Genomic DNA, 17,675 nt, shown 5'->3' with positions numbered 1-17,675 from the left:
CACAGGACAAGTTTATAAAGTAGGTCACAACTGTCACTAAAAACAAAATATCACAGAAGTATCAGAAATACACAAGTATTTTTTTTAAGAAAACTAGCCACAATAATTTAATTCAGCATATGCACAGCCATCACTCAAATATTATTTAATTCCTTCAGGTAGGAATTAAAGTTAGCTGAACTTCTCTGCCAAAATGCCTCAATTCTAACTTGAAAAAAACTTTTTCCCTCGTGTCTGTAATTCAGTCTCCATGTTTCAATTCCAGATTCTTGGTACAACGAGGATCGACATGTGATTTCTTAAAGTTAAACCTATTACTATAAAAGACATACTAGAACTAAATTGGCAATAAATGAAACCTTGCAAACAGTCCCTTGTACATACAAGACATAAACCCTTGACACTTGATACGGTTTTCTTCCTTCTCCTGGCCAGCATCTCCACACAAGACAAGAAACTATTCTTCTCAGTCAAAAATCACCTTGTCTCATTTGATGTTAGGACAATCTAAATGGGTTTACATCTGGTTTAATACTAATACCCACACTTACCCCAGTAAGAATTTAAGCATTATTAAAAATGTTTCAAAGTAACCATTTCTACTACCCTAGTCTCAGAAAATGACAGGACACACATTAATTGCCTTCTTAAGACCCTCCCATTTCCTCAAAAACTATTTTGTAAATGCTCTTAAAGCTGGATTCCAATTTAGTTAATCCAGGTTAACAAAAATATAAAGGAAAAGTCTGGGAGGTTGTTGCTACAAGTTGTTTTTTTCACAATTTAGTAAACCACAACTATGTGTTTAAAACAAAGCAGTAATTGTGCGTGGCTTTTTTTTTTTCTTTTTCTTTTTTTTTTTTTTTTTTTTTTTTTAACAAAATGCATCTCAACACCAGCCTGAAAAACTTTCCTGTGAGAAAACAGGAGCGAATTCACCATGGAGAAATTCATTACAGTTCCAGGGAAGACTTTTTACTCAGAAACAGAGTGAAAAGAAAGTCATTTTGTAATAAATCTGACACTTCTGCTGTGACTTCAAAAGTTCATCTTCAACAATTATGTCTGGATGATCAACCGCACATCTTCTGCAACAGGTGCCACAGAACTTGCATTTCCCAAACAAAGCAAGGATCACATCCGGATGCACGTTTCTGCGGTTTTGTATTTTACTTTAGATTTAACCAAAATGATTTTGAATCGAATGGATTACCACATTAGGTTTGGTTTGGTTTTCAACTTTGTTTTTTAATCAACCATTTACTAACAACTGTTGCACACGCCCATTAGCACTTGAATACACACACACACACACACACACACACACACACACCACACCACACCAGATAAGAATCCCCTACCAACTCAACTGATCATTTCCTTAACATAATTTTTAAACCGCACAGTCAGGGGTGAGAAGGGAAGCATGTTTTGTGTGTTTGGGTGCCACAAACCGTCTAAATCCTTAATACCCTTTTAAGGAACAGATAGACAATAAAAATCTACAAGAAACGACATAAGAAATGCAAAGAGGTTTGCAAAACAAGAGGCTTCCTTCATTCCAAAAAGCCCACACCAAAACAAGGGGAGAAAAATGAACGCAATGGATGTGTGTGTGCCAAAGTTTCAATCCTGCCCGGTGGAGACACTGCACTGGCACAAATTTTGAAGAGGAAAAGGGGGGGCTGGGGGTGAGAAAGAGAGCGAGCGAGTGTGTGGCCTGCAAACTGCAACAATGCAATCTCCATTTTGAACAATGCGCCTCTTTCCTCTTGTAAATCTAGTTTTTTGCCACTTGATGTGTCGTCGCATTTCCCCTCCGTTTGGGGGGCGGGCGGGGGTGGGGGGAGACCGGAGCAGGATGCACTCACTGCACACGAGAGGGAGTGAGCGAGGGGGAGGGGGAGGAGGTGAGGAAGGAGTCTGCAGCGCCCGGCCGGGGTGGGTACCTGGAGTGCTGCTGTAGGTGCTATGGCTCCTGAAGCTGCTTTCCGTGCAGTAACTGGCGTCGTCGTCGTCGTCTTCCATCTCCTCCGGATAATCGGAGTCATCGTCGTCCTCCTCCATCTCATCTTCCTCGTCGTCCTCGGAATCCTGGGTCTCCTCGGCGTCGCCGTCCTCCTCCTCCTCTTCCTCCTCCTCCTCGGAGACCATGTCCTCCTCCTCCTCCTCCTCCTCGCTCTCGTGGTCATCGTACACCACTTTGTTGACGGCCCTGCGGGCCGGGGTGGTCCGGGCCAGGTGGCCGCCGCCGCCCCCGCCCCCCGTCCTGCCGCCCCCGCCTCCTCGCCCCCCCCGGCCCGGGGCGCTGGTGCTGGGGGGGGCCGGCGGCGGCGGCGGCGGCGGCTTCCTCCGGCTACTGCTGCCCCCCCTGGGCGAGCTCAGCCGCGTCTTGGGCGCCACCTCAGCCTGGGCGGCGGCCCACCTGCCCCGGCTGCTGCCGCGGTGCCGCGAGCGGAGCCCCCCGATGGGTCCGGACGTGGGCGGCGGCGGCGGCGGCGGCGGCGGGGCCGGGGCGCAGCGCTCCGCAGCGGGAGCCGCGGGCTGCTTGGGCGGCCTGCCCCGCCGGCCCCTCATGTCGGAGCCGCGGCGGGGGGAGAAGGGAAGGCGGAGGGGGGAGGGGCGGGCGCAGGGGGCGGTGGGGGGCGCCGGGGCCGGGTGGGGAGGCCGGCGCGGCCGGGCGGGAGGGGCCCGGCCGGCGGAAGCGGGTGGAGGGAGAAGGCTCAGTCCGAATTGCTGGGGCCCCACTCCGGATCGCCTTCAGCCGCCATCTTGTTTCTTCCCTCTCGCTCGGTGACTGGGGGAACCGACAGCGGCCGCAGGCCCGGAGCGCGGTCACGTGAGCTGCGCCGCCGACGAGCCTGGGACGGAGCGAGGGCGCGCGGCGGCCGCTAGGGGGAGCGCGGGAGCCCCGAGTCGGGGGCGGGGAGCCGGGGAGCCGGGGAGCCGGGGAGCCGGGAACCAGGCGCCGGGGCTCGGCTGGGAGAGGGGCGCGCCGCTCGCGAGCTGCCCCAGCCGGAAGCCTCGGGGACCATAGTCCCCACCCGGTCCCGGCTGGAGCCCGAACGCTGCACAGCCTCCTCCCGGACTCGAACCGGAGGGCAGGAGAGTCCCCAGATAATCATGCCCCTCGCGCCCCCGTGGGGAAACCGGAGCCCTAGAAGGTGTCGCGGAGGGGTCGAGCTAGCGACTTGCCGTGCTAGGCAGCGCCGGCGACCGAGGGAAATTGGGGGCCGGGAGGCTAGCCCCCGGAAATGTGAACTCCGAAGGCTTGGTGGTAGAGCCCTGAAATTGGTTCCAATGACCACTGCTGGGGGACTGCCAGGAACCACGCCCGGGGCTGCCGGCCCGAGGGAGGGTCACTCAGGATCGCGGCATAGGGTCCCCTTCCCGAAAGCCTGGGATAACCTTCTGAACGCAGCTGCGTTCCGCCCTCCCCTCCCCTTTCCCGAAGTCCCAGCTAGGAACTCTGCTACTCGGCCAGAACTTGCCTCGCTCTCCCGCCTCGAGTCGACTTCGAGGTGTTGTATGTTTGTAATAATCGGAAAATAGCTCTAATTTATTTACTTGACAAGTCACTAGGTCTCAACTTGGTCCCTGGAACGAACCATGTTGACGAAATTGCAGGCTCACACCTCGAATCTGTAGGACTCAACCCAGGGGGCCAAGGTTAGCTCCGGGGATCAGAGAAAGGTTTTATAAACACGTACTAATATCTATTGAAATATGAGACAGCCAGAAAGCAAATTAAAGAAAAATACTTAATAGGGTTCAGTCCACTAATTGGCTTCCTACAGTCTACTTAGGAGAATAGAACACGTACATGAAGTGAAAATTAAGCCGGGCACGCCGCACCCACCTATAATCCCAGCGGCTAGGGAGGCTGAGACAGGAGGATCAGGAGTTCAAAGCCAACCTCAGCAATTTATCAAGGCTCTAAGTAACTCAGTGAGATCCTGTCTCTAAATTTAAAAATTACAAGGGCTGAGGTTGTGGCTTAGTGGTTAAACGCCCCTGGATTCAATCCCCGGTTACAACAAAAAAATTTTATAATACATATATATATATAACATACATATATACAAAATACATATATATATGAAACACATATATATGAAATGTAAATTGAAATGCAAGCAACAGCCAGGCGCAACACTCGGCAACTGCTGAGGGTTAGACAGGAGGCCCGAAATTTCTCCAGACCACCCTCAGCAACTTGGATCCTGTCTTAAAATAAAAAGGACCAAGGATGTAGCTTACTGGTAAAGCACCCTGGATTCAATTCCCAGTACCAATAAATAAATAAAATACAAGGACTGATTGCCAAATGCATTCACTGTAATTCGGTTGAGCACCAACCAGATAAGTAATGAAAATACATAAAGCAGGCAAGGTGATGGCTTTGGCAAACGGAAGTGCCCGTGTTTTGTTTAATGAAGACATCTATGGGAATGCAGCCCTAAATGGGGAGAGAATATCAGAGTGTGGTTTTCATAAGAAATCTCTTGATTTTTAGATGTTGGCAAAAGTCAACTTCTTTAAAACCCTTCAGATTGGTTAAAATAGTGTGGTACAAGTAGGGTGCCGTGGCGCACACTGGTAACCCCAGAGGCTCGGGAGACTGAGGCAGGAGGATTGCCAGTTCAAAGCCAAACTCAGCAATTTAGTAGGCCCTATGTTAACTTAGCAAGACCAAATGTAACAAAACAAAATATAAAAAGGACTGGGGAATGTGACTCAGAAGTGCCCCTGGGTTCAATTCCTTATAAAAAAATAAATAAATAAATAAAAAATTAGAACAGTTACAACCCAGAGTCTGTAAGTTTACTTATAGACTTTCAAATGGAATCCAAGCTCTCAAGCTGTTGCCTTCCATCTGGCTCAGATTCTTGATATTTCATAGGCCTTTCCACTGTTCCAAGAAGCTAGCTACTTTGGTTGTTGGTGTGCACAATAAGGTTAGTGAGGGCTGGGGATATAGCTCAGTCGGTAGAGTGCTTGCCTCGCAAGCCCAAGGCCCTGGGTTCAAATCCCCAGCACTGCAAAAAAAAAAAAAAAAAAAGTAAGGTTAGTGAATCTAATAGGACAGTCTTCTTTCACTGTGAAGTTAGCTCCTTAAGCAGATACCATGATGAATAAGATACCATGTTATTGAGTTAGGTATTCAGAAAACTCACATAGATGTTGATAAAAGCTTGGCTAGCAGAAAAAGCAGATCCAAATTCAGTATAAACACTTTCCCAAGATAACTGACTCACTGTCCCTCCATGATAGAAAGAGTCCATTGTAATGATTCCTTTTAAAATGGTCACTTGACAGTGGCAATAGCCAGGTCATCCTGGTGTGGAGAAACCCATGATGAGCCTGTCATAACCTCAGTCCCAGCCTTATTGCCATTTTGTTCAGGTCCCCAGTAAACAGGCACTGGCTTGACTAGAGGAGAAGCTTGATTTGCATCACAGGTGGCTCTTCTCATCTACTTGCTTCCTTTTTATTTCCTTCTTTTTTTAGTTGTAGATGGACACAATACCTTTATCTTATGTATTTATTTTTATGTGGTGCTGAGGATCGAACCCAGGACCTCCTGCATGCGAGGCAAGCGTTCCACTGCTCAGCCCCAGCCCCAGCCCCCAACTTGCTTCTTAAAACTTCCTTAGCAATGAGAACATTTTGATAAGTGTTCAATATGAGACACAAATAGTCTCTAGGTCTACTCGGAGATGTTCTTCTACATCCTCATTCCCAAACCTCCTTGTCACCAATCTAGTTTCATGACACCTGGTCCCTGGGTTGAATAGTCTTTCTCATGGCAAAGAGAATCAAAGAGTACAACTCAAACCTCCATCCACTAGGAAGGTTTCTTTTTGTCTCTGTCTTTCAAGAACACATAGTGCAGTTCTACCCTGTCCAGCTGATGCCATCCTTAAATCAAATATTCACCTCAGTCCCCTGGTCCAGAAGGACATGGCATGAATTGAGGGAGTGGTGACAACGAGATAATGAGGTGAGAAAAAGCATGCTTGGCGTTGCACTGCATCTGTGCTTCACTGGAACCTGTTCAGACCCGCTCACATATACCATGCTTCCTGGGGAAAGGAGTGCTACTGGGCACTTTACGGCTAAGTGGAACAGATACTCAGTACACAGTAAGCTACGCAGTATGTGGTCATCTGACTTTTCATCTTTGTTAGGGCCCAGGGGCAAATTAAAAGCAGTTTCCAAAAAGAATAGTTATTAGCCAAAGAGCAAGACTTGGTTCCAAAACTCTAAGCAGATGCATGGTGATGTTCCTTTGGGGGTTTGTCAACCCAGAGTTCGACTGTGCATGGAGGATCATGGGATACCCTGGATCGTGGGGCTCCTTGCACAGCAGTCTGGATCTGCTGAAGAACCTCCTGCTCTGCCTTGTGGCTCAACATTAGCAAGCTTCGGGTCACTTCCAAAATGGGATGAAGTGTTATATGCAGATGAGGTATATATAAATCCAGAGCACCCAGTACTGTCAAGAGGAACCACACCAGCTTTGGCCACAACCACTTATCTAGAGACTTGCCTTTAATTCCAAGTGACACGGGTGATTTTGTTGAATTGTTTCCACTGTTTGCCAACAGTGAGGTGTGAATGGCACTCATCTGGCTGTCAGTCTCATACCTTAATAATATATGCATCGTCTTTACCCTCAGCCTCAAAAATTAGACTGACAATCACAGACCATGCCAGCCCATTTCTCCGAGAAGATGCCCTACAACCACTCTGATACCAATTTGTCAGTAAAGCCCTTGGTTGTTAGCAACAGAAACCAGCACTGCCTGCTTCCATTCACAGAATCACTGAGAGTATCCAAGAACTAGGCTCTGAGGCTTTGCATCCAGGAAGGGTCCAAAATCAGGCTACAGAATTGAACCCGGAAGACAGCAAGGCTGCTGCCACCTGGCACCAGGCCCAGCTTGCCCTGGTAACAGTGCCAAGGCTGCATGCTGGCCACTGATTCTTAGCAGCACTCACTTCCAGTTAAAAGGTTGAGGTTGAGGCTGGGAGAGTAGCTCAGTGGTACAGCATGTGCTTAGCATGTATGAGGCCTTGGTTCAATGCCCAGCACCACAAAAATAAAAAGCATAAAAATAAAAGGCTGTGGCCTGTGTGCCTGAGTCCAGGGTCTAGCCGTGGACAGTCCAGACCCAGCATCTCTGCTCCCTTAACTGACTGCAGGCTTTACCTCCTAATGGGAGGAATGCCTTAAACCTGGGGGAAGGATGAGATTGGATGGAAAATTAGGAGGTGATTAGTACTGTGACCTTAAGTCATTGAATGCTGAGCCCTGGGATCCTCACCAATCAGGAGGCTGGATTAGAACGGTAGTTTCCAACACTTTTCACATTAAAGCACCCAATGAAAATTAGAGAAGCATATGGAATGTGGTTTTTAAAATACTTTATAGAATGTAATTATAATAAAAATTAAAATATAGCATGAGAAGATTTATATATATATATATATATATTTTTTTTTTTAGTGGTAGATGGACACAATACCTTCATTTTATTTTATTTATTTTTATGTGGTGCTAAGGATAGAACCCAGGGCCTCACATGTGCTAGGCAAGCCTAGAGAAGATATTAAATGCTAAAAAGGTAGCACTTTGGGGTAGGGAGGGGGCGGGGGAAGGAAAGATAATAGAATGAGACAAACATCATTACCCTATGTACATGCACGATTACACAAATGGTGTGACTGACTCTACTTTGTGTACGACCAGAGAAATGCAAGGTTGTGTACGGTGAATCAAAAAATAAAAAATAAAAACAAAGCTCAATGCAAATGAGACCATGAGAAAGATTAGTTGCTATTGGCATTGTAAGTTGGTAGAATTGTATTATATAAAATTTAACAGTATACATCAAAGGTGATAGGAATGGAAAGTCTCTTCCCCTGTTCCACAAATTCCTTAGGGTGAATTTTGGGGAAAATAATTTGATAGTAAGAGAACATGAGTTCATTAGAGGTGTTTTATAATAAAATTTAACCAGACCAAAAAAAAAAAAAAAGGTAACACTTTGCAAAAAGCTCTCCCTGCCACCACTCCCCAGTGGGGATTAACACCAGAGCTATGTCCCCAGCCCTTTTTATGTTTTTGTTTTATTTTGAGACAGGGTCTTGCTAAGTTGCCTCTGACTTGTGGTTATCTTGTTTCAGCCTCCTAATAACTGGGTTCACGGGTGTGTGCCAGCATGCCTGGCCTGATCAAGATTTTTTTTTAATTTTTTTTATTTTGGCGGTGCTGGAGATTGAACCCAGGACCTTGTGCTTGCAAGGCGAGCACTCTACCAACTGAGCTATCTCCCCAGCCCAAGATTCTTTTAACAGTGATTTCTTTAAATAACAATTAACTATTTGCAACAGTAGATGATCAAGGAAAGAAAAAAAAAAAAAAATCAAACTGGCTTTTATAATTATTCACACATTTACAGCAGTAGGAATTATATTTAAGTTATGCTTAGACTGGGGAAGTGGTTCAGTGGTAGGGCACTTGCCTGGCATGCAGGATACTATGAGTTTGAGTCTCAGAACTGAGAGAGAGAGAGAGAGAGAGGGACAAAGAGAGAGAAAGAAAGAAGAGAGAGAAAATAAAAGAAGGAAGGAAGGGAAGGAAAGGAGGAGGGAGAGAGAAAAACAGCTAGATTACTTGGTGCAGTGGCACATGCCTATAATCCCAATGACTTGGGAGGTTGAAACAGGAAGATCACAAATTTGAGGCCAGTCTCAGCAATTTAGTGAGACCTTATATCAAAATAAAAATAAAATTAAAAAACTGAGCCAGGCAGGGTGGCACACACTTTTATTCCTAGTGGCTCTGGAGGCTGAGACAGGAGGATCACAAATTCAAAGCCAGCCTCAGCAACCAGCAAAGTCCTAGGCAATTTAGTGAGACCCTGTCTCAAAATAAAATATAAAAAGGGCTGGGAATGTGGCTCAGTGGTTAAGCACCCTTGGGTTCCATCCCTGGTACCATAAATAAATAAATAAATGACTTGGATGTAACTCAGTGGTAAAGTACCCTTGGGTTTTAATTCCCATTGCCCCCCACAAAATTATATTTAATCCTCCTTCATTGACAAACACACTTAGAAAATTTCTTGAGGATTTTAGATCGAATCACATTTTTTCCTAGCTAATATTTCGATATAATGATGAAACTCTCATTTATAGAGCACAAACACATTATCAGAACAGTCACCTGCCTGCACTATTAGTGAATGCTTCATAACGGCAAACAAATTATCCAATATAAAAGTGTGCAAATAGAGTTTTTGAGTTGCCTGCCCCAGAACCCCATCACATACGCCACTCACACCCATGCACACTTGTATCTTCCTGCACATTGGCTTGTGCCTCATACCCTTTGGACACCTCACAAACTCTTGCAGCATCTGTATGAGCCTCTTGTCCATGCAGTCAATGATGTGCTGGGCACCTGACTGCCGATGGTTGCCTCCTGCTTACCCAGTGACCCTACTCTGTGATTCTTCAGAGAATGAGGCTGTAATCAATAGAAGTGACTGGTCTACATGGTCCAGGCGCTCTAAGGTCTCCACCTATCCATTTCCCATCCACTGGGCACTGTGGGTGCTACACCTCCCTGGTCGGCAAGATCTGGGTGAGATCGTCTCCAAGCTTCCTTCCAATGATTGCGATCCTGTGTGGCTCCTACTGGGATGTACTGAATTTGGCTTACTGATAGGAGGTAAGGAGGTAGAAATGTCCTGAAGATGGTTTGAAATGTGGACTGGAGCTCTAGAAGGATTGAGACTGTAGTGCAATTTGGGAATCAACCTCACTGAAGTGAAAATGGCAGCCAGGCCGGATGTGGCGGTGCACTCCCGTAATCCCAGCGATTTGCTAGGCTAAAACAAGGATTTTAAATTCAAGGCCAGCCTCTGCAATTGAGCAAGATTCTGGCTCAAAATTTAAAAAAATGAAAGAGAGGTTGGGGATGTTGCTCAACTGTGAAGCACCCCTGGGTTAAATCCCCCGGACCAAAAAAGAAATGGGGGCCAGGTGGATTAAAGGAAGTATTAGAGAAGACAGTGCAGAGAGAGAAAGAGCACCTCATGTAAACCCTGTGGAATCGCCTGCATCTGGGAGCTAGAAGAAGAGGAAGCGCAGTCTATTTGATGAGATAGGGAATGATCACTCAGTATCAATACTGGCTTTGGGATAAGTCACTGCCAAATTGAAAATCAAAGACAGATTGTATAAACTATGCCCCCAAACTTGCAAACCTCAAATCCTGGTTTTCCTCTGTCTTATGTCTTTGGCCACTCCCTCAGTTTTGTTTGTTTGTGTGTTTGTGGTGGGTAGTGGACTTGTTTGCATCTACCTGTTGGTTCATTTAGGCTTCCCTCCCCCTTATAGTTCCCCTGGACCCGCTGGTTCCCTCTGATAGCTGCTGTAGTTGCCAATCAATGCACTCATGGGTCCCAAACCAGCATCTCTTGTCTGGGACTGTGCTCAGATCATTTGTTTCTCAAGCTATTTTTTCACAAGTTTTCTCACTTCTATGGTGCCGGGGATAAAAGTCCCACTATTCTGCTTGCTCCATCTTCTGGGTAGTCCATCACTACCTGTTTGGGGAGGAATACAGCTTGACTCCAGCTGAGAAAACAAACCTGATGTACCTAAAGATGAGGCCACTCTGGAAGTACCCTGCACAGGGAAACAGTGATTGGTGACCAACTGAACCCACATTGCCAAGGACATCCCCAGTTTTAGCACTAAAATTTTTGCATCCCAGACAAACTGAGTGGTTGGGCACCCCACCTGAAGGTATCCTTTGTGAGGTATGGAAAGAGAAAAGGTTTGGCAAAAGGGTGACTGTGCCGATCAAGCACAGACATTTTAGGAATGCTTGGGAGGTCCCCAGGGACTTTGCAGAGATCTATGAGAGCAGGTGGGAGCAATGAGGCAGAGAAATTTGAGTAAAGGTTAAGTTGACTTCACTGAAACCCACAGACTGGAGAGGCCCAGGGTCTTTTTTGGATATATTTACATAACCAAGACCACACCAGAGACCACCAGACACACAATTTTCTCTAGTGTGTTTTGTATCTGTTACTTTTTCAAACATTTTTTTTTTGTACTGGGGATTGAACCCAGAGGAGCTTAACCACTGAGCCACACCTCCAGCCCTTTTTTGTATTTTATTTAGAGACGGGGTCTCCCTGAGTTGCTTAGGACCTTGCTAAGTTGCTCAGGCTGGCTTTGAACTTGAGATCTTGCTGCCTCAGCCCCTGAACCACTGGAATTACAGGCATGTATGCACCCGGCACTATCAAACATTCTTTCATCTTATCAGCTGCATAATATTCCCTCGAGATCCTTATTATGTTTCAGAAATTTTCCCATTATAAATACATCTTTGTGCTGTTATAAAATTACCAAAAAAATTTATAGCAATTTAAAGATTTTAATTGGCGTTAGGTATTTATTTAGTATACTGGTGATTTAATCCAGGGGCACTCTACCACTGAGCTACATCGTCAGCCTTTTTAAGGTTTTGTAGAGATAGGACCTTGCTAAGTTGCTGAGGCTGGCCTTGAACTTGTGAACTTTCTGTCTCACCCTCCAGAGTTGCAGGGATTACAGGAGTGCCCCACTGTGCCTGGCTTGAAATCAGCATCACTGTACACCTTTTAAAAGACATTGATGGTTAATTTGTATTAGTTCATCACCACATCTTTTGCCTGGCTTGCTCTACTGAGTGTCCTCTCAGAGAAGTATCTATGTATGTCTTTATTTTTGGTTACATGTGCTGCTCCAGTGACCATCCGTGTCTCTCATCTGTACCTCTCTTACTATGTTGGATTTACACATCCAGTCCACCTGAAAGTAAAGGTTGAACTTTATCTTGTCCATGTCCTTCCAGGCAGCCCGTGTTCATGGTCAAGGTGCAAGAAAAGCTTGTTGAATGTACAAAAGGAGAACACAGCTCAGTGAGAGTGAAAGGAAGGATTATTTCAGGATCGAGCAGACTAGGACCCCCTGACAGGTAAGGACAGACAGTCTTGAAGGTACTCAAAGAAGGTAGTATCCTCAGGAGTTGGGGAGGACTTGAGCCAGGAAAGCATGCTGTTCTGGACTTCGCAAATAAAGGACCCATGAGATCCTTTTTCACTCACTCAAGCAATATTTTTGAATGCCTACTGGGTGCTGATAGGCCTACAGTGCTGCTTTGGATAAGGTAGAGAGAGAGGATTTGTATGAAGTGACATCTGAGTCACAACCTGAACATTCAAGCAGTGGTCCATGTGAAGAGCTGGGGAAGAACATTCTAGACAGAATGGACCCAACATGCTTGGGAAACAATAAAAACATGAAATTAGTTGGGGGCAACTATGTGATCCTGGGCAGTTTTCTTAACCTCATCCATAAAATAGGAATGACTCTCATACCCACCTTATAGGGTTGTTACAAAGAGTCAAAGAAATAATGCGTATAAAGAGTCTACTCTGGGGCGGAGAGTGTAGTTCAGTGACAGAGCACTTGCTTAGCATGTACGAGGGGCTGGGTTCAATTCCCAGCAGCAGGGCAAAAAAAAAAGCCTGTCATGGTGCCTGAAACCTAGTGAACACTAAATAAAGGTTGGCAGTAATAGTAATTATCATGAGTTTATTGGTATTTACTATTTTATTAATAAAACACTGAGAATTCATGGACTGCAACATGGTATCGTCCAATGTAATTACTCCGGCCTCAGGTTTGGATTCATTCCCAGGACTATCAAATAATAGCATAGTTCTTTACTTCTCTAAGCATTAGTTTTTTTAGTTGTGAAATAAAGATAAAAATAGAACTTATTGCATAGGATTATTTTAAGGATCGAATGAAATAATACACATGGAGTATTTAACAGAGGGCCTTGGTAATATGGGAAATTCACCATTTTTATCTTTGGGCTGGGGATTTAGCTCAGTACCAAAGTGCTTACCAAACACTAATTGTCTTTTAAGCTTGTGGAGGTTATTTGTTTGTTTGTTTGTTTGTTTGTTCACTGTGGAGTGGGGAAGGACTAGAGATTGAACCCAGAAGCTTGGACAAGCTTGGACGTTCTAGGCAAGCAGGGGATTACAGATGTGCACCACCATGACCAGCTTTGTGAAGGTTTTAAATCTGTACCATTCCTTCTTCCTCCTGAGAATACCATCAGTTAAGCCAGGAACGGTGGCACACCCCTGTAATCCCAGCAATTTGGGGGATTGAGGCAGGAGGGTTTCAAGTCTGAGGACAGCTTCAGCAACTAAGCCAAACCCTCAGCAATTAGACCCTGAAGCAAAAAATTTAAAAGGCTGGGAATGTAGCTCAGTGGTAAAGTGCCCCTGGGTTCTAAAAAAGAAAAGAATACCATCAATCTTGCTAGCCTGAGCCCATCTCCCATTTACCCTTTAATGCTCTGTTAGCTATGTGAATAATTCTCCTATTTGCATTCATATGAACTTAGATGAGTTTTGGGCCTCACACACAAGCATGTTTTAGTAACACGTTTCTTCTAAATTTATTAATTACATAAGAAAAGGATCACTGTATTCTTCTGATTTTAAAAATCAAAATATTGTTAAGATTACAATCTAAATCACAATAAGATGCCATTTCACATCCACTGTTAATTATTTTTTAAATGAAAAGAACACGTTTTGGAGCTAGGGCTGTGCTCAGTGGTAGAACACTTGGCCTGGCATGCCTGAGATATGGTTCTGTCCCCAGAGCTGCAAAAAAAGAAAAGAAAAAGAAAAAAGAAAGAAAGAGGAAGAAAATAAGAGTTGTTCGCAATGATCTGGGGAAACAGCCACCTTATATATTGTTGGTGAGAATGGAGAAAGGTACCAACTACACTCTGGAAAACGTTTTGGCAGATCCTCAAAATATTAAACCTAAACCAGGTGCCATGTTGTGCACCTGTCCTCCCGGTTACTATGAAGGCTGAGGCAGAACAATGGTAAGTTTGAGGCCAGCCTCAGCAAGATAGGAAGATCCTGTTTCAAAATAAAAAAATAAAAAGGCCTGGGGACGTAGTTCAGTGGTAGATCACCTCGGTTCAATCCTCAGTACTGAAAAAAAAAAAAATTTAAGACAGTAAATTTTATGTTCTATGTATAATACACACACACACACACACACACACACATACATCTATATATATCTTTCTGCAATATTTTTTTAAAGTGTGCTTAAGTGAAAGAAGCCAGACATAAAAGGCTTCTCTTGTGGAATCACATATTGTATGATTCAGTAGTTTATATGAAATGTCCAGAATAGGCAAATCCGTGGAGACAGGAAGTAGATAAATGGTTGCCACGGGCTGGAGAGGGGAAAATGGGAGTGACCGCTACTGATTCCAGGGCTGCTTTTTGCAGTAATGAAAATGTTCTGGAATCAGATAGCAGTGATATTTGCACAGCCTTGTAAATATACTAACCCACTGAACTGGGTACTTTTTGAAAAGGGCGAATTTTATGGTATATGAAATATATTTAAGTAGAAATTGATAAAAAATAAGTTTTATGAGAAATGAGGGGAGGTTACAGATTTGCCTTCTTTTCTTTAATTAGTATCCCTTAAACAGGGCATGGTGGCACACTGCCTGAAATCCCCAAGACTCCAGAAGCTGAGACAGGAGGATGGTACCAGCCTTAGCTACTTATTGAGATCCTGTCTCAAAGTAAAATTTTAAAAGGGGGCAGGGATGTAGCTCAGTGGTAGAATGCCCCTCAGGTCAATTCCCAGTACCAAAAAATAAAATAAAATAAAATAAAATAAATAATCAGTACTCCTTGCCTTGTGGCCACGAAGTTTCTGGTCTTTTTTGTAACTATATATATACATATATATATTTATTTATTTTGGTGCTGAGGAATCGAATCCAGGGCCTTGTGCTTGCAAGGCAAGCACTCTACCGAATGAGCTATCTCCCCAGCCCTTTTGTAACATATATAGACATAGATATCTAGATATTTCTGTATCTATATTTACATATCTCCAGAGAAAATATGCAAGATGTTTTGGCAATTTGTTTTCCTTTTTGATTTTTACACTTAAAATTTTTTTTTCATTGACTGAGTCTATGATTCCACAATCCTCCCTTCCCCCATGGACTTTATACCTCATTTGGACTCTGCTTAGATTGACCTAGTTTTCTCTTTAATCAAATCTTCAGGAACCATTTATTACCATTAAAAATGATCCAACAGGCTTTATTTTTATCACCGTCAAAAATCCCCTTTTCTGGATGATGCAGTTGCAAAATAAAGAATGTTATCACTTACCTAATCAGCAAAAGACCACGTTTACAAATAAAATTTGAAAAGTGCACGCCAACAGGCTTACCTGATGCTAAAAATGACTGCAGCTGGAAGCTGCCAGTCCACCAGACAATGGTCTTAGATTTTCTGTGTGCCCCGAAAGCCTTGACAAATGTACCGCCCCGCCTCTTGATAAGGAAATCAATTACCACATTCTGAGTGAAGAGAATGGAATGATTAAGAATCAAAATGGAGAGAGTGAACCAAACTGGCAAGAGACATTCATCTCAAGCCAGTGTTGCTTTGCCTGAAATGAAAGTCTTTCTGTCTTCAGATAGTCCTGACTCTTGTGCTGTCTTTCTTGAGGCCTCCGAAGCTCCTGGGAACACCCACTTAGAAGCAGCTGCCAGGCTGCGGCCACACCCGCTGTCGTTTTTCTCAGTTTGTCAGGACGGTTACTATACTACAGAGAGAGATGCCTCTGATCCTCCTTGCCACAGACATCCCATTCAAGAATCTGCAGCCCTGTTGGCCTGACGGTGCAAAACAAATTTCGTTTCCAGGGGGAAGTTACACACTATCTTTTTTTTTCTGAGCTGGATTTCCATCACCCTTGAGCTGCTTCTTTTGGCCCTCCCTGCTTTCTGAACAGGCCTGGCTGAGAGACAGGGAGGCAAGTACCGATTTTTCAAAGCCCCATTTAGTCTTCTTAATGGGTCATTCACACGGAGCAATGGAGGGACAGAATATTTTTATTTCCCGATCAGCTAAAGCTGCCTGGAGTAATTTCAGCCATTTCGTTATCCTCTCACCCTCCCAAATGCTGCTTTCTCAGCCAGGAAGCTATAAAGTCAACATCTTAGGAGATTCAGAATTTTATTAAACATTTATTTGCATTACACAAAAGTGAATGTATGTTAGCTTGATCATCAAATGAATGACCTTTTTTTAGAAGAAGGAAAGTGATAAATTAAACACACTGCACATTTGCCAGCCAATGCTGAAGGCATATAGGATTTTCTTTCTTCTCTCTCTATATTTATCTTTTCCCAGTAAAGGGAATCCAGGGGCACTTAACCACTGACCTACATCCCCAGTCTTTTTTTATTTTTTATTTTGAGACAGGGTCTTGCTAAATTGCTGAGGCTGGCCTTGAATTTATGATCCTCCTGCCTCAGCCTCCTGAGTTGCACCATTGCACCCTGGCAGGATTTTCTTTTCTCCTAAAATAAGTAAGAGGTTGGGGGAAAGCTCCCCACACCTTGGCTGCTGGGATAGCGTACCCATAAATTGAGACTGGAAGGAATGGGTCTGCTTTGCACTGCCCTGGGAATACACACACACACACGCACACACGTCCTCCAGACCAAGCATGACCAGGCTGACCTAATGTAAAGCAGTCTCCTCCCAGACTGTGCCTCATTCTCCGGCTTCTCTTTTATTCAGAAAACTAGACCCGAATGTTAGAGGGAAGGACTGGTTGGTGGTCTTCCAGACATGCCTCAGCCTGTTTGCATCATCAAATCCTTGGTCAGAATAGTGGCTCAGAAAAGAACAAATGGAATCCCTCAGATCACCTGCAGCTCTGCCACCTCCCTGACCACTCTGTTAGGGAAGGCTCTCCATAACTGAGAAGGGGCCAGCCAGCCTGCAGGACACAGGGTGATGAAAGTCTTACCAACTCCTCGATCCAACCCTGCTTGCAATTATTTTATTAAAGGTGTCATATGCATCTTTGTCCTAGAAACACTCAGAGCGCATTGTGATCAGAAAAGCTTTTAGGCTGTGTCATGGAAGGATTCTGTGGTAAGGCTGGATTTGGAGTGCTTTATGAGAAAATTGGAGTGTAGTATTTAAAACCCAGGTCCCTCTGAATCTGAGGACATGGGAGTTAAAAAGAAATTTAAGGACATGGGAGTGCTGTTAGGCATGGCAAAACCCCTGCTCTCCTCCAGGTCTGATGAGAGGGTCCAGCCCAACTTTCTGAGTTGTGGCATCCTCTTCTACTGGGTGACATCCTCATTCATGTGCAGAAGGACCTGAGCCTTGGTCCAGCATTTCCAGATTAACTGCAGGGGCGCCACCTCCAGGTCAGTCCTCCAAAGTGCAGTTTTGTGAACCAGAGTTGTTCCCGGCGGTGCATCCTCAAGATGAGGGGTGAAGGGTCTGTGCTACTGAATTGAAGACACCCCGCAAAAAACCCACAACATTCGAGAATGGGTTCTTAGGGGTCAAGGCTTTAAGTGGTCTATCCCTTTTTCCTCCACCTTGTTTGCCCCAAGTGACCTCAGAAGAGAGATGTGATTCCTTTGGTAATGTCCTTAAGTGTTTTATTTCAGGAATGAACGATTCTTTATTTCTTTCATCTTTTTGTGGGGGTGG

General features: G+C 44.7%; 1 protein-coding gene and 1 long non-coding RNA gene across 16 annotated transcripts in view; one reads left to right on the top strand and one right to left on the bottom strand.

Annotated features, from left to right (window-relative positions):
* The window catches only part of BPTF (bromodomain PHD finger transcription factor), a 134,372-nt gene extending 131,573 nt beyond the window's left edge, over positions 1 to 2,799 (bottom strand). For 13 of the 15 annotated variants that reach the window (XM_079131551.1, XM_079131556.1, XM_079131552.1 and 10 more), the window contains exon 1: positions 1,950 to 2,799. In XM_079131551.1, coding sequence (XP_078987677.1) covers positions 1,950 to 2,577 — 628 coding nt within the window. In that variant the 5' untranslated portion in view covers positions 2,578 to 2,799. The remainder of the gene's footprint in view (positions 1 to 1,949) is intronic. The other 2 variants (XM_079131548.1, XM_079131549.1) reach the window with 1 other exon arrangement.
* LOC306656451 overlaps positions 1 to 17,675 on the top strand; it is a 561,410-nt gene that overhangs the window by 287,445 nt on the left and 256,290 nt on the right. The gene's annotated exons all lie outside the window — the stretch shown is intronic.

Source organism: Sciurus vulgaris (assembly GCF_902686455.1).
Source record: "Sciurus vulgaris genome assembly, chromosome: 3".
NCBI lineage: Eukaryota > Metazoa > Chordata > Mammalia > Rodentia > Sciuridae > Sciurus > Sciurus vulgaris.
Note: the sequence above shows the minus strand (reverse complement) of the source record. Positions and strands in the feature narration are given on the sequence as shown.